The 23,476-nt window shown below is 35.6% G+C and overlaps 1 protein-coding gene across 7 annotated transcripts in view; it reads left to right on the top strand.

Moving 5' to 3' along the window:
* The first annotated feature begins 2,428 nt into the window (after positions 1 to 2,428).
* The window catches only part of AGMO (alkylglycerol monooxygenase), a 400,045-nt gene continuing 378,997 nt past the window's right edge, over positions 2,429 to 23,476 (top strand). For 6 of the 7 annotated variants that reach the window (XM_047851087.1, XM_047851089.1, XM_047851083.1 and 3 more), the window contains exon 1: positions 2,429 to 3,028. Coding sequence is in view for 1 of the 7 variants with exons in the window: in XM_047851089.1 (XP_047707045.1) it covers positions 2,960 to 3,028 (69 nt within the window). In the remaining 6 variants the exon portion in view is untranslated. Of the gene's footprint in view, positions 3,029 to 15,344; positions 15,428 to 23,476 lie in introns of all 7 variants that reach the window. The other variant, XM_047851084.1, reaches the window with a different exon arrangement.

Genomic DNA, 23,476 nt, shown 5'->3' with positions numbered 1-23,476 from the left:
CCCATTCATTCTTTAGTAGGATGTTCTTTAGTCTCCAAATATTTGTTATGTATCCAATTTTTTTCTTGTGGTTGATTTTGAGTTTCATAGCATTGTGGTCTGAAAATATGCACCATATCATCTCAATTTTTTTGTACTTGTTGGGGGCTGATTTGTATCCTAGTATGTGATCTATTCTGGAGAACGTTCCATGTACCCTATAGAAGAATGTGTATCCTGCTGCTTTAGGATGAAATGTTCTGAATATATCTGTTAAGTCCATCTTGTTCAGTGTGTCATTCAAAGCCATTGTTTCCTTGTTGAGTTTCTGTTTAGATGATATTTCTGTTGCTGTAAGTGGGGTGTTGAAATCCCCTACTGTTATGCTAATATTATCAATGAGTTTCTTTATGTTTATGATTAACTGACTTATATATTTGGGTGTTCTACATTTGGAGCATAAATATTCACAATTGTTAGATTGTTTTGGTGAATAGACCCCTTAATTATGATATAATGCCCTTCTTCATCTCTTGCTACAGTCTTTATTTTAAAATCTAGATTATCCGATATAAGTATGGCTACTCTGGCTTTCTTTTGGCATCCATTAGCATAATAGATGGATCTTCATCCCCTTATTTACAATCTGAAGGTGTCTTTAGGTCTCAAATGGGTCTGTTGTAAACAGCATATAGATGGATTTTGTTTTCTTACCCATCTGTTACCCTATGTCTTGATTGGAGCATTTAGTCTATTGACATTTAGAGTGAGCATTTCCAGTGAGTGCTGAAGGATATGAACTCATTGGCATTATATTGCCTATAGACTTTCTGGTGGTATTCTCTGGTCCTTTCTAGTTTTTGTTGCTTTTAGTCTTTCTGGTTTTGTTTGTTTGTTTGTTTGTTTTTGGTTTTGTTTCTGTTTTTGTTTTCTGCCTTCAGAGAGTCCCCCTTAAAATTTCTTTCAGGGCTCATTTAGTGGTCATGAACTCCTTTAGTTTTTGTTTGTATGGGAAACTTTTTATCTCTCCTTTTATTTTGAATGACAGCCTTGCTGGATACAGAATTCTTGGCTGCATATTTTTCTGATTCAGCACATTGAATGTATCCTGCTGCTCCTTTCTGGCCTGCCAAATTTCTGTGGATAGGTTTGCTGTGAACCTGATCTGTCTTCTCTTGTAGGTTAGGGACTTTTTTCTCTTGCTGCTTTCATGATTCTTTCCTTGCCTGAGTATTTTGTGAATATGACTATGATATGCCTTGTTGATGGTTGGTTTTTGTTGAATCTGATGGGAGTCTTCTGTGCTTCCTGGATTTTGATATCTGTGTCTTTCCCCAGGTTAGGAAAGTTTTCCACCATGATTTGCTCACAAAATCCTTCTATCCCTCTTTCTCTCTGTTCATCTTCTGGGACCCATATGTTGATGTTATTCCTTTCTAATGGTTCACTGAGTTCTCTAATTCTTACGTCATGCTCTTTTGACTTAGTCTACCTCTTTTAATTCTGCTTTATTATTCTTCATAAGTTTGTCCTCTATATCACTGTTTTGCTGTTCTGCTTCATCCTTCTTTGCTGCCATGGCATATATTTGAGATTGCAGCTCAGTTATAGCATTGTTAATTTCATCCTGACAAGACTTTACTTCTTTTATCTCTGCAGAAAGGGATTCTATGCTATTTTCAATTTAAGCTAGTATTCTTAATATCATGATTCTAAATTCTGGTTCAGACATCTTGCTTCTATCTGTGTTGATTGAGTCCCTGGCTGTCACTTCTTCCTGTTCTTTCCTTTTGGAGTTAATTCCTTCATTTCATCATTTTGAAGGAAGAAAAGGAACTAATAAAGTAAAAAAAAATAAATAAAATAAAAATTTAAAACAACACAAAAAAATAAAATAAATGATGCTGGAACCTTGGTGTGTTTTGGTCTGGTTGTTGAAAGGAGCTTTACAGAATAGAGAAAAAAGGAAAGAAAAGAAAAGGGAAAAAAGGACAAAAAAAGGGAAACGTTTAAAAATTTGAAAAAATGATTATGGTAAGATAGAATAAAATGAAATGATGAAAGTAAAATAGAATTTTAAAATTAACAAAATAGTTAAAAATACAGTTAAAAATGAATAAAAGTCTTTTTTTATAAAAACGGAAAATAAAAATAAATTTTTTCTCTTTCTGTATTCAAGAATAAGAAAAGAAAGAAAATTGAATAGATGGAGCAGCAAACAGTGAAATATGATTGAATTTATATCTAATTTCCCTTAGAAGTCAAACTATGAAGCACTTTATAGTCCATAAATTAATCAGGCAGAGAGACTTGTGTTCCTCAAGAGCAGGGCCCAGTTGGGCGGGGCTTAGTGTAATGTCTCTGTTCTCCACTAGATGGCGCTGCTTAGCTTACTGGGGTGGTTTGTGGCGCGTGTAGGCGTGTGCGTGTACGCGTGGGACGGGTGAAAATGGCGTCACCCAGTCTCTAGTATCAGAAGTTTGTGCTTTCACCCGGACCAGCAATCAAGCACCCCTCCTTTGTCTCCGGCTTCCATCCACTCTCCGCTTCTACACTGTCAGTGACCAAGCCGTCAGGCTGCCCGGCAGCATCTCCTCCCGAGTTTTATCTCAGATGGGGCTGTGTTTCCCAATCCCTCACTTTTGAGGGACTGTGGCTTTGACCCGCTCAGACCCTCTGGGGGACGGTCTCCCCAAGAAAAGGCCAGGTGCCTGCCTGCCCGCAGGTACATTTGTGAGACTGTGCTGCTGCGGATGCCCAGAGACTGCGCGCTGGTGTCAGCTCGCCCCAGAAAAAGTTTGCACAATCTTGTAGCAGCAGTTTTTCGGGGATTCTGGTAAATTGCAACACTTCTGGCACCAGGCTTCACCCTTAACATCCTTGTTCCAGCGCCAGCGAATGTAGCCATTCTCCGGGGTCCACTGGGACCTTTGCTGTGAGGAGGCCACGTAGCCTCCCAGCAGGGTATCCACCTCTCTCCATGTGGCCCAAGAACCCCTCGGACATGCTATCTGCTGGGGATTCGTCCTTCCCACCAGAGCACCACCAGGTATAGAGCTGTGAAGTTTCAGACTCTGTGCTCCCCTGCTTATAGTATCTTAACGGAATTTAAACCCTCTCCTTTCTCCCTTTTTTGTCCATTCCCTTGTGGCTGTTTCCACTCCTCTTTCTCTCCAGCTGCTTTCGGTGGGGGGTGCTTTTCCCATACTCTTCCCTCCTCCCCCGCCCCCGCTTCCCCCATCTCTGTCCTCTCTCCTCAGGTTAAAAATAAAATAGCTCCCTGCCCCACAGGGCTTCTCTCTCCTCCAGTTCACTTCTCTGCACCGTGTACCTGCCAAGTTCTGTGGTTCATGTGCAGATCGTTGTGTTAATCCTCAGATCAGTTTTCTAGGTGTGCAAAATGGTTTGGTATTGATCTGGCTGCATTTCAGGGAGGAGAACAGCATTTCCATGCTGTTCAGCCATCTTGGCCCTCCCTTTATGTTTTTAATGCTACTGGTTTCCTAACCTTTAAAAAATTACTAGCATAATTGTAATGACAAATGCTAATTTTCTTCTTAGGGAAGTTTAGAGGAAACTATGAAACTAAAATAAAATCAGTAACAAGACAGTAGAGTATCAAGTTAGTGATTAGAAATATTTACTGTAATATGTTTTCACCTTGATTTCTAAATATACTTAGGCTGGTGATTTTTAAGAATATGTCATTTATTCCGTAACCTATTTTCTAATAAAATGTCATTAAGATAAATAAGTTAAATATTGGAGTGAGTGATATTTAGATTACAATGCAGTGTTTAAACTATCAAACACAAATACTCAATTGGTATAGTTCTTTGAACCATTTGGGTGATACTGTAATTATATTTTCTTGGAACCTCCTTTTGTTTTGTTTTCAGCAAAATGCAATCTATTTATAAAAGTTTATGACTATTTAGAACTTAACATTTAGTTTGATATTCTAAACTTTTCGAATCTTAAGCACATTAAGAATCTGCAACATTGATCTGGAAAAAACCTAGAAAGGGTTTTAAGAGTGCGCTTTTTTGTTATGTTTTATATTCCCTACCTAAAGTTGAGCAGAATATTGAAGAACAGTCCTTCTCCATGGGTACTTCGTTTCTGCTTTCAGTTCTTGCAAAATAATGCTAGAGGTAGTAGACAAAGGAATAAAACAGCTCCAGAAAAAAATATTGCTACAGCAAACCCTGAAAACCTATAAAAAATGTGTTTTGGGACTTAAACATGGCTTTTCTTTAAGGGATTCTCTATTATCATATACTTTTTACAATATTCTTGACATTTAAAATGGTTAAATATTTTAAGGGTACATTTCAGAGGGCAAAGGTGTTTTCTTTTGTATCTCATTTTTCTCCTTAATAGCTAGGTTTTATTCAAATCCAGCTTGAAACCAGAGTCAAGAAAACAATAAAGAAAAAATTGTTTTTTAAAGCTTATTTATTAATTTTGAGGGACAGAGAGACATATATGCACGTGCTTGAGCAGGGGAGGGCCAGAGAACTAATCCTAAGCAGATTCCAGGTTTAGCACAGAGCCCCACATAGGGCCCCATATCACTACCATGAGATCATGACCTGAGCCAAAATCAAGAATCAGACACTAAACTGACTGAGACACCCAGACCCCCCACCAGCCACCCAAAATATTTCATTGCATCATATTGTATTCAACCAACTCAGTAAATCCCCATTTAATGTTTACTTTTATTAAGGATGGTTTCCAGAAAAAATTTCCAAAACCCAGTGTATTTGCAAATAGAAATTATTATCACATCCACTTCATACAAGGTGTTATACAGTGATTTGAGTATATAGTAATATCAAGCTTGGGCTGTACTGTATATTTCTGCCATTTATGAACAAAATTAACTACTATAAAAATGTTTTTGATTCAAATGAAAAAGAAATCACATGGTTTAGGAATAATTTGGTTATCCTAAAGTTATTTAAACATATATTGTGTTTCTTCATACGTGTAAGTGATATTGATAGTTGAAAACATTAAATATTATTTTATTTTTTATATTTACTACAAATGTTATTTTTTTAAATTTATTACAAATGTTAATTTTGAAAATCTATCACTACTTGTCCAGTTTTTTTGATGCAATGTCACACTTACATTATACATTTAAAATCAAACTACTAATCCCTGTAAATTATTTGCATGGCTTTCTCTTTTTTTTTTTTTTATTTATTTTTGAGAGACAGAGAGAGACAGACAGACCATGAGCAGGGGAGGGGCAGAGCGAGAATGAGGCATAGAATCCAAGCAGGCTCCAGACTCTGAGCTGTCAGCACAGAGCAAGATGCGGGGCTTGAACTCGCAAGCCAAGAGATCATGACTGAGCTGAAGTCGGATGCTTAACCTGACTGAACTACCCAGGTGTCCCCATAAAAGCATTTTAAAAATGAGTCTGGTAAAGCTGCTCTTGGAGAATCTTTAAGAGAGGAAGCACTTAACAAGGACTGGCTGACATTTATGAGCCACACTTTCTATATTTTCAACTATCATTTTATTTCTGCCAGCAGATTTTCAAGGTAGTGTGGCAAAACCAGTAAGGATTCTAATCATTTACACTCCATATTTGGATATTTATTTTGATCACCAGTTACGATTTTATTGCTGTTTCCTTGAAATTATTTATATTTTAGAAGTTTGTTAGAGTATTACATGGAATTTTATTAGATTATATAGAAACTTTCCAGTAAGTCATTCTTTTAGAAATTTGAGTACATCTATCATTTTCTCTGTCATTCTTGCTAATCAATAATCCAATTATAAAATATATTTTTAAAGTGACTTTTAAAGAAGTTCAAATAATTTTGATTAACATGTTCAAAGTTAAAGAAAGTTCATCTGCAATTAAAAAAATAATAATTTCATGAACAAAGCCATATGAAACAGTGACTCTTTGTCAAACAGCATTTGACATTCTATGTGGTTCCCTAGGCAGGGGCACAGAAGAATTGGTCTTGTATTGAAGCTACTTAAACCATGTAGGGAAACCTGACTCATGAAAACAGCTGTCCTTGTTTCCATTCTTCTGCTGTAATTCATTAATTAATTGATTAATCTGCTGGAATTGATTAATTAATTGATTAATTCTCCACACTGCAGCCAAAGTCATTCTTTTAAAATGCAAATCAGATTATTAAGTGGTTCATGGTGACTTTGCAAATGTAAAATTTCAACTGAAAGCTGTAGTCCATAATGAAACACTTGTAGACATTTTAAAAAAGCAAATCAGATCATGTCCCTCCTTTACACAAAACACTCCAGGGGCTGAGAATAAACACTAAAACCTTTACCTGGCCTCGAGGTAGTCAGATCTGTCCACAAATTGGTGACTCACTTGTCTGCCAGCACTTCCTCTGCATGGCCTCAGCTCCAATCAGTCTTACTTCCTGCCTACCCTTGTCTACCCTGAGTACTCTTTCATTTCAGTCTTGCATTCCCTAGTTCCTTGCCTGAAATACTTTTCCATCACATATATCGTGAACTTATTCCCTCATCCCTTTTAGGTCTCTACTTCCTCCTAGACAATCTTTGATCTTCTTAAATAAAATGGCACCACTTGTCACATTCTACCCCTTTAAGTCATATTGTATTTCCTGTTAGTTTTAGGTAAATATCTGTTTAGTTCCTTCCATTATTGATTTCAGCCTTCATGAGAGCAAGAACTTCGCTGTGTTCATTGCCATGTCTCTAGCATCTTAAACAGTCCCTAGAAGCTCCACCACCAGCCTATATCTTGGATTTTTATGAATTAGAAAACATCACTTCTGCCTCCAATTATTAGAATGCCAACACCTGGTGATGATAATGATCATTGTAAAACGACATAGTAATTATGATGTGAATGTCATCCCCTGGAGTTGTGCAATGCATGATTTGCACGATTATAAACACCGATTCTGCTCTTGACATGTTGTTGTAATCAATAAATATTTGTTGAATTAATGCATGAATGAAATGACATGATCTTCTCAAAGAAATACCTGTAAATCTAAATTAGTTGTAAAATGTAGCTCTGGAACATTTTTTTAATGGCCATTATATTGGTGTCACAAGATAAAAAAAAATTTGGTTACAGCCTTTGAAATTGCACTAAAAATATATCAAGTCAGATGAGACTAAATAGAAAAGTTAAGGAGAATAGGCTTTAACAGATGTTCACTTATGGTTTGAGAGAAAAGGGAAATTTTTCCTTTTGCTCAGATGTCAGTCTTGAAATTCTCACAATTTTTGCAGACAGTTTGGCTGGTTTCCAAACATTCATCGTTGCTTGTCTGGTATGAGGAATGCCATCTGTGCAGTATGGAAGTCCTTTTTCAAGAGTGGATTGCTAATTATGCTCTGGGCAGGTGCTGTTAAAGTAAAATCAGGTGTCAAGCTTACCATGGTCTAAAATGACTACATTTTGTTGAAAAAAAAGGCATAATTATGTAAAATGGAATTTAAGCATGGCAGGTAAGTGTTCCATTTTTGGGGTGTTGCAAAGTTCAGATTGCACAGCAAAACTTTAAGATTTTCAAACTACTTCTATCAACAATGGAATAAAGCTTTACCTTAAGTCAGGGACATAGGCTACATCAAAGTTCTTTTTTTTTTTTTATTAAAATTTTTTTTCAACGTTTATTTATTTTTGGGACAGAGAGAGACAGAGCATGAACGGGGGAGGGGCAGAGAGAGAGGGAGACACAGAATCGGAAACAGGCTCCAGGCTCTGAGCCATCAGCCCAGAGCCTGACACGGGGCTCGAACTCACGGACCGCGAGATCGTGACCTGGCTGAAGTCGGATGCTTAACCGACTGCACCACCCAGGTGCCCCAAAGTTCTATATTTCCTACTAAAATGTCTTCCCAATTGTATTTTCTTTTCTGAAACGTCCATGAAGGAAGAACAGTGAGATGAAAAATGTAACCACCAATTCCAAAGTACATAAATTAATTTTTGCAAAATTAGGTTTAACTACTACTAAATGGAACCCATTCTATTATCAGAGTAAATAGACCTCATTGGAGTTGTTTAGCTCCCTCCAGAGTCAAACGACCAATTTCTTTCCTTTATATCTTTACATATATATATCAATTCAAAGGAAGTATTGCAGGCCCTCATAGTTTTACCACTGATTTTTGATAACACTCATTTGATATGGTGCTAACTCATATAAAGCAAGATAGAAAAACTTCTCAATTTTTAAAGAGTATAGACATGTCTACTACAATAAAAAGTCTTCATTATCATTATAAGAATCTAGATTTGTTGTTGCTTATTGTGTGTGACCTACTGCTATTTGCAATATAATTAATACATTATATTGTTTAAGCCTTACAGCAGCTCTTTTCGAGTCCAGTATTGCCCTAGGCTACAGGTGAGATAATTGTGTTCAGTAAATGTAAGTGTCTTGTCTAAACTCACATGCCACTAACTGACAGAACCGGGGCTCATAAGCAAGTCTTTTGCACCCTAAAGCCTGTGTTTTAACTATTTCAAAAACAGCCTCTTCCCAAAACAAGTATATTAGGTAGAAGGATTTCCTTTATTAGCACATCTAATCTCAAAAGAAATGCAATTAGCATAGTACAATATCATAATTTACATACTGCTTGGTCTCAGTTAGTACTTCAGCCACAATAGTCAAGGCAAACGGAGCCACAAACAGGAAGTTTAAAACCTTCTTCTTCATCATGAATTTCATGGATCTGTTAAAGCCAAGGAACTAAATGCAAGAAGCTTATTCTTATACATTATTCAGTTGCTCAGTTAACTTGTTTCTCATCCCACAGTGGATTAGAATTATCAAATCAGACGTGCCAAGCACAGGGCTATGCACAGAACTGGAAGCTTAAATATCAAAGGACAATATGAAAAAATAATAAAAAGTAATTTGGAGCTGTTAAAAGATACACTGAGGCATATTAAGAATCATAGGGATTTGTTTGAGCAAGAAGTGATTCAAATGGGGCATTGCCCAACTGGAAGTAGTTAGGAGCACTCCACTTACAGGAGCTAGGGGGAGACATTTTTATAGAGAAAAGAAGGAAACAAAGGAAGGAAATTATTGAGTAGTTACAGATTAAAGCCTAGTTGGCTCTTTGTGAATGGATGGACTTAGCATTTTGATTTTGCAAACCCGGAGGCATTTATAGGCCTAGGTTTTTGTGTGCTTACTTATGCAGACCACCATAGCATTAGAGCCCCATCAGTCTAATGGCCTCTAGATGTTTAATTAATTTAACATAGCTAATTGCCTTTGCATTAAAAAATCTGTATTATAGTATGATTTGGTTAAGAAGTGTTAAAAACAAGACTTAGGCCCCAAATGAAGTCACTTATGCTAAGCCCTCTGTCACCAAACTGAGACTTAATTACAGTTTCAGTTCTCTCAGAAATGAAATCTAAAACCAGTCAAGAAGGAATCGCCAGATGGGCCCAAGTTAGGTCATCTGCCTGATAGATCCCTGCCATCCCCTGAAGGAAAGTAATGTTGCAATAACCAACCTACTTTTCGTCCCCCTATCACTTTCTTGTTCCGGCTCCCTTCTGTCTATAAAAGTCTTTCTTTTTATATGGCTCCTCAGAGTTCTTTCCTATCTGCTTGATTGAATGTTGCCAAATTTGAGTTGAATTTTGATCAAGTAAACTCTTAAGTTTTTTAGTGTGCTCAGCTTATTTTTTAATAGCTCCACAGTCAGAGGAGGGAAGCTAAGGAGATCCCCTTGGGCTTCTAGGAACGGTGAGCAGCTAGACACAGGTAGCTGTTGGGCCCCTTGAGCTTGATGCTTTTCTCTCAGCCTCAAGGTTGCGGGTAGGTCTCTCTAAGATCCTGCCTCTCCACATTTTGCATTATGTGCTTTCAGACTTCAAGTATTTCTTTTTTCTGGACTGGGTCCAGAAACTGGCCATAGTCCATCTGGGTTCCACTTAGAAACTGCCCCAGGTGTAGTGTCAAACTAAGTCCAACTTAAGCTGGAATTGGAGCCTTAGGTAAGTAAAATTTTGTTTTAAATTTTTGTTTTAACAAAGGTAATCTTGAATTAAGGTGTCCACAGCAGAGAACTTTTCACCTAGATATACTTATCCATTTATAAGGTACCCTTAGAGAAAAAGGGGTCTTAGCCAAGCACCCAGTATATAGAGTAGAGGGGAAATTGCTTTTCCTTCTCTACAGTTTTTATTGACCAGGATGAGATCCACTGAGACACCCAACTTGCTCCAGAGCCTGCAGAGGGCATCCTGGGAAAACTGTAGAAGTCAGCAAAGGATAAGAATTCTTGTCAAAGTCACTTCTCCCAAATCTCTGTCTGTGGTGCCAGGTCAAGAGAGAAAGAAAATTTTACATTGCTCCTTTCAGACTGGCAGCCAAAAAAACCATTGGTAAGAATTAGATCTTTGAATTGTGGCTTGTGCATTTTGCTTTCGGGAAACCCTTGGTTGTCAATCTTTTCTCTGCCTTCTTGTTTGTCTCATTTGGTGTCCTAAGAACTTGACTTACCTTGCTGCCTGATTAGCACATGTGGACTTGTGTGTGTGTAGGCAGATCACCCAACAGGGTAGTGGCACTCAAAATATAGCCAGAGAGGATTTTGGGTTGTACTCCATTTGTGGCTAGGGTCCTACTAGCTGCTGCCACCTGGGGAGCAATTGTCTAAGTCTTTCTTTCTTTCTTTCTTTCTTTCTTTCTTTCTTTCTTTCTTTCTTTTTTTGTGGTTATCTTTGGGAATGGCTCTGGATATTGGAAGCATCATTTGCACCTCTTTGGGGATGCCTCATGTGTCTGTCAAATTTTTCAATACTGACAGGAATATTAGTGTTTGTCTCAGCCGAAACCTGACAAAATATTTGGAAGAATTTTTTAATGTGGCTGTATGGTCCGAAGTTGGACAAATTGGAGCTGATATTCAGAAAGTGATAGAAACTTTTTTTTTCAGTTCTCCCCTAAACATCAATGAAACTATGCACACAGTGAAAAAAACAAAATATTTTGAAGCCTTTGTGGTAGGATTTACTAAAACAAAGACACAGAGTTCTAAATCCAGAATATAGGAGTCTTTTAATATCCATCTTAGTTGAAGGTCTTTTCCCTGAGATAAAAGCTTGCAGGTATTATGAAAGATCTGATTTTAGATGATAACAAAAGCCCTTCTTGGAGAAACCTGCATCCTTTCTCTATGCCTTTGAGGTGCCGTCTCCTCTAGGAAGCCAGAGCCATAAGATCTCTCTTTGTGTCCATCTGTGTGTTTATGTGCATATGTCTATGTATGTATGTAATAAACATGTGTTTTTTTCCTGCCTCCGGATGGTATTGCCAAAAGTAATTTGTAAAAATCTTTATTTCATTGGAATAAAGAAAGTAATTGAGAATACTCTTGGGGCGCCTTGGGTGGCTCAGTTGGTTAAGCATCCAACTTCAGCTCAGGTTTGTGATCCATGATCTTGCAGTTTGTGAGTTCGAGTCTGCATTGGGCTCTGTGCTGATAGCTCAGAACCTGAAGCCTGCTTCAGATTCTGTGTCTCCCTCTCTCTGTTCTTCCCTCACTCATCTCTCTCTCTCTCTCTCTCTCTCTCTCTCCCTCTCCCTCTTTCTCAAAAAATAAACATTAAAAAATTAAAAAAAATACTCTCAGAAATGTAGAAACACTAAGCCAAATAGTTTTCAAGTTCACATGATCCCGGATTATCTTCAGTAAACAAATACTAGTTTAAGTTTGTTATTTTAATTAAAACAAGCATATTTTTAGAACCATCATTATTAAGGGACACTTGGATGGCTCTGTCAGTTGAGTGTCTCACTCTTGATTTTGGCTCAGGTCATGGTCTCACAGTTATGAGATTGAGCCCTTAGTCAGGCTCTATATTGGGCATGGAGTCTGCCTAAGATTCTCTCCCTCCCTCTCTCTCTCTCTCTCTGTCCCTACTCTGCTGGTCTCTCTCTCTGTCTCTCTCTCTCTCAAAAAAAAAAAAAAAAGAACTATCAATATTAAACGTAATGCAGGGATACAACATTTATTCTCTTTAAGTTTTTTTTTTTTTAACGTTTATTTATTTTTGAGACAGAGAGAGACAGAGCATGAATGGGGGAGGGGCAGAGAGAGAGGGAGACACAGAATTGGAAGCAGGCTCCAGGCTCTGAGCCATCAGCCCAGAGCCTGACGCGGGGCTCGAACTCACAGACTGTGAGATCTTGACCCGGGCTGAAGTCGGACGCTTAACTGACTGAGCCACCCAGGCACCCCAATTCTCTTTAAGTTTATTGAAAGTCAAGTAAGCTCACCTTATCTCCGTTACAGAATTTCTCAGCAAGAAAGAGAACTTAAGATAATGGTTAGTATTTAATATCTTCATAAAATTTTCATGTGTAACTAAACATAGTGTTAAGAACAAATAAGTTAAGTGGATATAATTAAGATAAAAGTTTATTAATGAGCCTTTTGATAATAATTATGTTTTATGGTATGTATACTTAAAAGTATACATACTTAAAAGGTTTCCAGAACCTTCTTGCTAATTTGAAACCTTGCAGTTATACTGAGATAAGTTAAATGATGAATATTCATTGAATATCTAGATCATTTCCAAAAAAGATAAAATGTTGAAACATTAATTACTGAATGCAGGTTTATACACTTTGGACTTGCTTTTACTAAGGAACTAAAGACACATGGGTCTCCTAATAAACCCATGTTTTGTACCACATTGAAAAATTTACTATGAAGAAGCATATACTTCTAGAAATTATGAAATGTATTTATAAAATCCCCAGAATGTTAGCATACCAGACAATCCACAGTTGCTTACTTCTTAGTTTTCATTAGGAATTATGTTTCTAAGGGTTAAAATTCTAATCAGTATATATAAGTAAAGCTATTTAGAAATAATAAGTGTGAAAGGAAACAACTGTGAATAAAAAGTAGATAAGGAGAGGGGCACCTGGGTGGCTCTGTCGGTTAAGTATCTGACTTCGGCTCAGGTCATGATCTCACAGTTTGTGGGTTTGGGCCCTGTGTCGGACTCTGTGCTGACAGCTCAGAGCCTGGAGCCTGTTTCAGATTCTGTGTCTCCCTCTCTCTGACCCTCCCCCGTTCATGCTCTGTCTCTCTCTGTCTCAAAAATAAATAAACGTTAAAAAAAATTTTAAAAAAGTAGATAAGGAGAATAAAATGACTGGTTCTTCCAGAAAAAGGAAAAAAAAAATTAGGACAAAAACTGAATGGATATATAAAAAGTTATAGAAGGTTTGTGGAAAAGGAATCTTAGGAAAGAAATTTTATGTTTGGTCAAGCTGGCTAAGATTGGAATGGACTTATTTAAGTTTTTAAAAAATGAGTTTTAATATCAAAAGTATGCCAGTGTAATACTAGAATTTGGTTTTCTCTCAGTTAAAAGAACAACATTTTCTTATTTCTTAGATTATTGGCTGGCGCTTGATAAGAAATTGTAAACAAAGATTTTTCTTTATTTTTTAAATAATCTGTCTGGGCAGTAAAGGTTTGTGTTTTATCAAAACAATTTACTATGTTTCCCATTGTTTTTTATCATGCTTTCAATTACTTAAAAAAAAGAAAAAAAAGCCCAGTCTTTTCCATATATAAAGAGCTAAGTTTCATTCATAACCATGTAATCTTCTGTATTTGTCTTTCACATCTCCTATTGTCATTTTGGTTAAATAGAAAGTTAAGTATTATTTCATAATGTTTTCAAATTCCTTTATATGTAATTTAAAAATTTAATAGCAAAATGAAACTGTTGTATAGATGTATATTTATAGTGAGTGTTTCAGTAGCAAACAAACCATAATACATTTTAACTAACATCATTAAAATATGTTGTATAGATGTATATTTATAGTGAGTGTTTCAGTAGCAATTGTTGTATAGATGTATATTTATAGTATTTCAGTAGCAAATAAACCATAATACATTTTAACTAACATCACCATTAAAATATGTAACTCAACAAATGTATGTAGGATAAAAAACATTGGATTTTACCAACATTCATTCATGAATGATTTCTTTTATGATAGCATAGGGCTATTTTCTTGTCTAGACTCTGTCATGTGATTGTCTAGAGACTCTAGTTCAATGACTTATTTTGTGTGTTCCTTGCCTTATAACTGAATATTTAAATCAATTTATATTATCTACTTTTGCTCACTGATAAATAATAGGTTTTTAAATTTTTTTTAGTTTCTTGTAGAAGTTTGGGTCAAATACAGTACCCCAGGTTCCTGCTTTTACAGGTTCAATTGATTCCGATTGCCAATAGATTTACCAAGGCTTCTATCTGAGTGTATGATTTAGGAGCGTTGCTGCTTGTGACATTAGAGCAAGTTGTTGCAGGGGCTACTTACAGTTATCCAGGGCTTTTAATGCTTTGGATAAGCCTTTAAAAAGGCTAATTCGATTTATAATTTAATTTATCATTCTTCTGTATCCAAGGTTGTAATACAGTGCCTGAAACCTGTGTCAAAGTTCTAAGCTTTTGTCTAGACCTACGTAGTTATAAAACAGTTTCCCCTAGGAGAGTGTTAATAGTTATTTTCCACATTTTTAGATGCCCTCCTCCTCCCCACATTTTTATCATCCACATCACATGACAGGAGACTGGAAAGAACATTTTCAAGAGAGACAGATTCAATCAGTCTCTACTGAAATCCTCACCCTTTGTCTGGGAACCCTGCCCAATCTCCTTATAAACATTTGGCAATTTGTGACATTTTACATACATGAAGAGAAGATTTCATGTCCCAGTAAATTTCAACACCATATATAATCTCTATCCTTATGTATCCAATAGAGGAAAAGAAAAAAAAAATCTAAGAAAATAAGACCAAATCTGAAAGAAGGAAATGGAGCACTGTAGTATTGTAAGTGCAGAATGGCAGATGCTAAAGTATTGGCTAATCCCAGCACAGTTAGTATTACAGATTCCCCACGGTAATGAGGGACTCCGGGAGGCCTACAATGTAGAATGTAGCAAACCTTATGAATATATAGAATATAAGGAATATAATCATGGACTCATTTGCTGTCAATAGCAAAAACATGTTATTTCTTCCTTTGCCTTTTATTAGACTTTTTTTTTAATCTTTGTGTTTTGAATTCTCTTAAAGACCCTTAGGAATAAAGGACCTACATTATTATTCGATTTTATTTTTCATTTTGGTGACTCTTCCATTCAGAATTCATTTTGGCTAAAAATCTTTCTGCAGCAAGGCAGTGTATAAAAATCTAAATACAAATATGCCAATTGAGTAGCATTTTCTCATTTTCAGGCTCAATAGTAAATTATGACATTTTATACACTTTCATCCTGGTGTTCTATTCTGAAACAGTTCCCTGAACTTGATGTTGTGACTGCATCTAAACTTCACTCTGCCTCATCCTTGTGAAATCTAGATGGATGAAAAGGTGTGAGGTATGTTTTCCAAATGTCAATATTGGTTTATATATTCTCTGACCCAGAGAGTCTGGTGAGACTGAAGGAACCAGAATCTGCTGAAAATCATAAGACAGTTGTTAACAAATCCTTGATGTTGGAGCATTGAATGAAATTGGAGGGAAACAGGGAGATTGGCCCTGTTTACTTATCTTCCTAAGTATTTAAATTGCTCTATTTCAAAACTATCACTTTGAGTTCTAACCTTTGGGAGCACCTTTTTTTTTTCTAGGATATTACCATATTATATATCACTCAAATTTTTTCTTCCTGAAACAGGAAATAAGAGATGAAAATACAATTTTTTTCATAAGTATGGGAAACATGGCAAGAGAGGGAGAGGATTAGAATAAAGACAGATGATGAAAATTATTAAGATATACCTTGTAATTTTGCCTTAGTGGCTCAATAAGACCAATAAAAGTGTTTTATAAACACATAATTCCACCTGACATATTTTTAGTTTAGTTAGCATAATTTCTTATTTTTCAATAGTGGCTTTCCACTGAAAATTCATAATATGCCTTACTCTGCCTTTAATACTAGGTTTCCTTTTCCTGGGGAAGTATTTGCTTTCCATTTCTCCTTCTATCTGGTGTTTATATGTCACTTGCTACTACCTTACTATCAATGGGTTGCCTTTTGTTGTTGGTAGTAGCTCTTTTTCTAAAATGTCTATAAATCCAGTTCCTGAAAATTGTGTATGATGTTAAGTATTTTTAGTCTTATCCGGAAAATACTCGTGCAGAAATTGCCAACTAAAATTGTATCTCTTTCACAAAGTGACATTTCACAAACTAGTCATATATAATTATGATGGCCCTATATTATGATTCTTTTATGTAATTCAAAATACAATCCAATGTACATTTCCCATTAATTGGTTTTATGTAAGACACTTAAAAGATTAATTTTACCAATCTAGGATACACCAGCATGGTTGTTTATGCTACCCGTCTTAAATGTCTCAGTGAATTTTTGTAGGAAAATGATTTCCTCTTCTTTCTAATTAAATTGCCATATATAAGATATCAACGTATCAGGGTGGCTTTTCTGCAGCGGCACCAGACATTGGAGCATGCTCTACTTTTTCCGTGTGGTACATCCATATCTTTAAACCTTGGGTTATGCTTTTGCTCCCTTGCTAACATTTTACTCCTATATCACAGTGGGGTTTGTTTGTTTGTTTTTGTACCTTTCAGGAACACCTTCCTGGCAGAATTCATTCCTTCTTTTGCTTGACCTCCCTTTCCTGTCAGTGTTTTGCTAGACTACATCTGGTCTTGGTTGCGATTCTCACTCAGGGTCTGGTGATCTTCACCGGTTTTGCTCCTCATTAGGGAGCTAGCTTTCTGAAAGGAGGCCATGTGTATGGGCTAAAATCTAAGTAGGTAGGCTGAGATTCGGGAACAGTTGTTTTTGCTTGACTTCTACTCTTTTCACCACTTTTCTGAAAATGGATATATTTCAATTAGAAAAAAAAAATTGGCTTTTCTACCAAAACCAAAGTGTAAACTTTTCCCCTTATGAAATGCCTTATAAACGCTGTTCTTATTCATTCTTCAGTGTATTCAACATAAACACTATTATTAGATCTTTGCCATACTTTGTTTATTGCATTGAATGAAATAATATATTTATAAGGTATATGTTTGTATTGAATGTGAAAAATGAATGTTTTACTTTAGATAATCTGTTTCTAAGCAAATTAATTATTTTAGCCAATTGTTTGCTTCCTTATATGGTTCAGGACTGATTCATAAACCAGTTTTTCTCAGTGGAAAGAGCTAAAAGTACTTGGAAAGGGATTTTCATGTAAATATGCTGAGACAGAAAAAAGAGAAAATAACAGAACTTTGTGTGTTCAGATAAAAATAAATTAGATAAAATCATGCAAACAATTGAAAATATAAATTTTGGGTTATATTCAGTTTTCAAATATTGTTAAAACTTTGTGTAAGTGAGATAGAAATTTTAAAAAAGAATTGACTGTGAGTTTTATTAATACTACTTCAAATGTGTAAAGTTATGCTTCCATTTCACTCTTAAAAATTTGTTTTTCCTTTAAGTACTTAGAAGAATTCATTACCAAACTGACTATTTGTGAATTTTAGACTTTCATGGGATAGCTGTTTCAGATGAACTTTAACAGGTGGCATTCACATCATGCATATTCAGGCTTCCCAGTGATGGCAAATGCAAAGAGTCAGGTCCAGACATATAAAAAATATTGTTTTCCTAGACACTTTTCCTGTAATAGGACACATCTCCACCTGGAACAAATCCACACATACTTCAAAGTGTAATAAATCCCATCCAAACTTATTAGCTCTTTCATTTCCTAGACTTACTTCTCCTGTGTTATGTCCTCCTCAAATTATACCACTGCATGTTATAATTCTTAGTCAAAATTGCCTCTTCCTTCTGACTCCTTCCCTACCTTCACACTCAGATTGTTGGTAGATGATTCGGTTAACCCCACTGTAATCTTTGCTCTGCCATTCCACTTCTGCTACCCTATCTTTCTTCTTATTACCTTGACAGAGACATTCATTATTGTTAGACATCTGGGTGATTTTTGCTTTCTCCAGAAAGAATTCAAGTTTGTTTCTGGCCTTCTTTTAGGGTAGGAGCACATAACCTTAATCCAGTTAGGAATGAGATATTTGTAGCTGAGTTTATCCATTTGAGGCTGATCTATTTCTAATTCATCCCTATTGCAGGGTGTGAATCTCTGAGCCTCTCTTCATTATTGGAAACAGAACTCTGATTTCTTCCCCCATATTCCACACCCACTTTTAGCCTCTTCAGTTTATAGAGAGTTTGCTGAGCTTCTGATCCTGTCAGTTACTCATTCAGCTCATCTAGCCTTTGAGCTAATGCTTAGACTCAGCAAATGGTTTAATATTGAAGAACCAGTAAATACCGGAATTATTCGTGTTCACTTTCCTCCTCCGAAGGACTGAGGCTCATCAAGTCCTACCTTTCTCACTCTCTAATGTCTTCAAACTTAAAAGAAAATTTTTATTTTTATTTTTTTTTTTCAACGTTTATTTATTTTTGGGACAGAGAGAGACAGAGCATGAACGGGGGAGGGGTAGAGAGAGAGGGAGACACAGAATCGGAAACAGGCTCCAGGCTCTGAGCCATCAGCCCAGAGCCTGATGCGCCGCTTGAACTCACGGACCGCGAGATCCTGACCTGGCTGAAGTCGGACGCTTAACCGACCGAGCCACCCAGGCGCCCCAGAAAATTTTTAATGTAAGTGCACATAACATAGAATTTACTCTTTTTAAAGTGAACAATACAGGGTCATTTAGTACATTCATAAAATTGTGCAGCTACTCCTTCTACCTTGTTCCCAAATATTTTATAATCCCCACAGAAAATCCTATAACCATAAAGCAATTACTTTTCATTACTGCTCTCACCCTCCAGCTCCTGAAAACCATCACTTTACTGTCTCTATCAATTTACCTATTCTGGGTATTTCATATGAATGGAATCGTATAATATGCAACCTTTTGGTCTGGCTTCTTTCACTTAATATGTTTCCAAGAGTCGTTTATGTTGTAGTATGTATTCATACTTCATTTTGTTGGCTGGATACTATTCCATTGTATGTATAGATCCATTTTGTTGATCTAGTCATCTATTGATAGACATTTGGGCTGTTTTGACCTTTTGGCTATTGCAAATAGTGTTGCTTTGAACATACATGTCCAAGTATTTGTTAAGTACCTGTTTTCAGTTCTTCGGGGTATATACATAGAAGTGGAATTGCTGGGTCACGTGGTAATTCTATGTTTAACTTTTTGAAGAATTATCAAGGTGCTTTTTACAGTAGCTTAACAATTTTACATCCTTACAGCAATACATGAGGATTCTGATTTCTCTACATCCTTGCTAATAGTTATATGCTGTTTTGTTTTTATTGTTTTTTTTTTTTCAAATAGTAGCCATTCTAATGGGTGTGAAGTAATATCTCCCTCTGGTTTTGATTTGCATTTCTCTGATGACTAATTTTGTGCTACTTTTCATGTGATTCTTAGTCATTTGTGTATCTTATTTGGAGAAACAGCTCTTCAAGTCTTTGACCTCTTTAAATTGGGCAGTTTGACTTTTTGTTGTTGTTGAGTTGTAAGAGTTCTTTGTGTATTCTGGATATTCTACACTTCTAATATAATATGATTGCAAGTATTTCATTACATTCTGTAAGTCACCTTTTCATTTCTTTGCAGTGTCCTTTGATGAATGAAAGTTTTTAATTTTGATAAAGTCCAATTTACCTCTTGTTTTTATCCTTTGGTCATGCTTTTCGTGTCATATCTAAGAATCCACTGCCAAATTCAAGGTCATGAAGAAACAATCTTATGTTTTCCTCTAAGAGTCTTAAGGTTTCAGTTCATATGTTTAGGTTGTTAGTTCATTTTGAGTTATTTTTTAAATATGCTGTAAGGTAGGGATTCAACTATTCTTTTATATGTAGATATCTGGTTATTTCAACACAGTTTTTTTTTAATAGTTTAAAGGTTTATTAAGTTTCAGTTAGTTAACATATAATGTAATATTAGTTTCAGGAGTAGAATTTAGTGATTCATCACTTACATCAGCACAGTTTTTGAAAAGACAGTTCTTTTCCTATTGAAAGATCTTGGCAGTCTTGTCAAAAATCATTTAGATACAGATGCATGGGTTTATTTCTGGACTCTCAATTATCTTCCATTGGTCTAGATTTCTAGCCTATGTCATTTCTACACTGTTTTGATTACTGTAGCTTTGTAGTAAGTGTTACTAATTGGAATATGGGTTCTCCAACTTTTCTTCTTGTTTTTCTGTATTGTTTTAGCTCTTCAGGGTCTTTGTAATTCCATATGAATTTAATATGAATAATGATATATTTGTAGACCACTTTGAGTAGTTTTGCAATCTTAATAATATTGTCTTCTAATTCATGAACATGGGATGTGTTACTCTCTATTTCGGTCTTTTTTATTATTTTTTCAGAAATATCTTTTCAGAAATACAGTTTTCTCAAATAGAGTTGTTTTGAATAAACTTTATTACTTTAGAGAAGGTTTAAGGTCACCATAAAACTGAGAAGAAAGTACAAAGAGTTCCCATATAGGGCATGCCTCTCCCCCCTCACCCCACCTTAAAATCCCCACTATTAACATTGGCCACCATAGTGGTACATTTGTTACAATGGATGAGTTTAAATTGTCATATTATTACCATTTAAAGTCCATAACTTACATTAAGGCCCACTTTTGGTGGTGTGCATTCTGTGGGTTTTGACAAATATATAATGATCTATATCCATTTTTATAGTATCATACAGAGTATTCTCACTGCCTCTGTGTTCTGCCCATTCGTCCCTTTTTCTCCCCAAATCCCTGGCAACTACTGATCTTTTTATTACCTCCATAGTTTTCTCCATTTTGCCTTTACCAGAATGTCACATAGTTGAAATCATACAGTTTGTAGCCTTTTAATACTGCCTTCTTTCACTTGGTAATATGTGTTTAAGTTTCTTCCATGTCTTTTCATGAATCACAATTGATTTACTTGTTCTCCTTTTAAAGGACATTTTGATTGCCTTTAGGTTTTAGCACTTACAATAAAGCTATGATAGATGCTTGTGTGCAGGTTTTGGTGTGGACATAAGTTGTTAACTCCTTTGGGCAAATATCAAAGAGCACAATTGCTGGATTATATGATAAGATAATGTTTAGTTTTGTAAGAAACGGTCAAACTGTCTTCCAAGGTGACTCTACCACTCTGCGTTCCCATCAGCAATGAATGAGATTTCCTGTTACTCCGTATTCTCACCAGTATTTGGTATTGTCAGTATTTTGGCTATTGGCCATTCTAACAGGTATATAGTAGTATCCTGTTGTAACTTTCAAATGTATTGATTCTGCTTATAGTACTTGTTCACTCTTCTCATTAGATAATAAGCTACTCAATAGTAAGTTTATATTACTATGGTAATATAATACATAGTAAGCTTTATACTGTTAAAAGTAAATATTATTTACCTTTGTATCATGTATATACTGTGTGTGTGTGGTGTTTGGCTTCAAAAAAACAACAAAATTTTTAAAAGAAAATACTAACTTATTTTGCCTTTCTTAATCAATATATTCTTAGTGTTAATTATGAGTTTACCAAAGCAGAGCTAGGTATATGGCAATATGAAGTATATGTTGTAATAGCAGCCTGAATGACATTGTAATATGTTTGAAAAATATAAGAAGTAAACAGATGATCCTTGGAGATTTTACTGTCAGGCATGTATTATAACAATCTATATTAGGGAATGGACTACATTAAACCACCCCTAAAATCTGGTGGCAGCTTTCTAAAACTAAGGTGATTTCTAGACACATAGAAACTGTTGAGGGTGATGGATATATTTATTATCTTGATTGTAGTGATGGTCTCATGGGAAGTCCATAAGTCAAAACTTATGAAATTGTGTGGTTTTTAAAAAGTTCATCTCATTATACCTTAATTTCGCCTCAAAAAGCTGTGAATAAAAAGAACCATATTTTATTTAAATAATTAATTTATTTTTATTTTAGAGAGAGAGAGGGAGAGTGTTAGTGGGGGAGGGGGCAGAGGAAGAGAGAGAATTTTAAGCAGGCTCCACATTCAGTGCAGAGTCTAACATGGAGTTCAGTCCCACAACCATGAGATCATGACCTGAGCTGAAATCAAGAGTTGGACACTTAACTGACAGAGCCACTGTGGCATTCCTAAAAAATTAATTTTTAAAAGCAACTTGGATTTATTCCACTCTAGCCATTTCTTTATTTTTCTCCTTAGATACCCTAATTGTCAAAAATGTACTTTTTTTCAAAATTATAGACCAGAGGTAAATTAAGTAGCTATTTTTTTTCATATTAAATCAATTATATCAGATGCCTTGTAATTTTTAACTTTAGCTTAACTTGATAATTTCTCTAGTCAAGTTGAACTAGCTAGCCTACAAGGAGCCATGTTGAAATTAAAGTATTAAATACTAGAAATATGAATATGTAGGCAATCATATTGGCTCAAAACTGTATCATTGTGGTCTCCTATGGAAACCAGTTCATCTGCAGATGGACAAGTGCACCTGCACATAGTCATTCTGACCAGTCCTGAATTTAGAGAATTATTTGTGAATAATTTAATAAATTCCTTAAATCTATAAAAAATTTACAGTCAATGTAATATTTAATGTTGGGAGACTAGATGCTTTGTCCATTCCTAGTTAATACTGTGTTGAAAGTCTTAGCTAATACAATAACACAAGGAAAAATGCATATGAAACGGGAAGGATGACATAAACCTGTCTTTTCACAAATGACCTCATTGTCTATATAGAAAATTTCAAAGAATCAGCAAAAGGCTGGTAGGGTTAATAAGCTATTATAGCAAGTTTTTAGGTTAACAGGCTAATTAATAAGGACATTTACTTTATATACCAGCAATGAAAAATTTGAGTTTAAAATTTAAAGCATAATACCATTTACATTAACACTAGAAAAATAAAATAACATTAGTAAGTACAGATCCTTATTAGGAAAACTATAAAATTCTGATGAAAGAAGTACAAGAAAATCAAAATAATATGAGAGGTATTCCATGTTCTTGGATGGAAAGACTCCATATTGCTAAAATTTCAAATCTTGCCAAAACAACCTGTTTAATGTAATCACAGTCAAAATTCCAGTAAGGTATTGGTTTTAAGTTTATTTATTTATTTTGAAAGAGAGTGTGCATGTGTAAGTGAGGGAGGATCAGAGAAGGGGAGACAGAATGTCAAGCAGCTTCCATGGTCAGCACAGTGCCCATTGCAGGGCTTGATCCCACGAACCAGGAGATCATGACCTGAGCCTAAATCAAGAGTGAGCAGCTTAACTGACTGAGCCACCCAGGTGCCTCTCCAATATGTTCTTTTGATTCTGCAGTTTATATGGAAAGTCAAAAGACTTAAAATAGCCAACATGATACAGAAGAAGAAAAACAAAGTCAGAG

The sequence above is a fragment of the Prionailurus viverrinus genome, chromosome A2 (genome assembly GCF_022837055.1).
Source record: "Prionailurus viverrinus isolate Anna chromosome A2, UM_Priviv_1.0, whole genome shotgun sequence".
NCBI classification, from domain to species: domain Eukaryota; kingdom Metazoa; phylum Chordata; class Mammalia; order Carnivora; family Felidae; genus Prionailurus; species Prionailurus viverrinus.
Note: the sequence above shows the minus strand (reverse complement) of the source record. Positions and strands in the feature narration are given on the sequence as shown.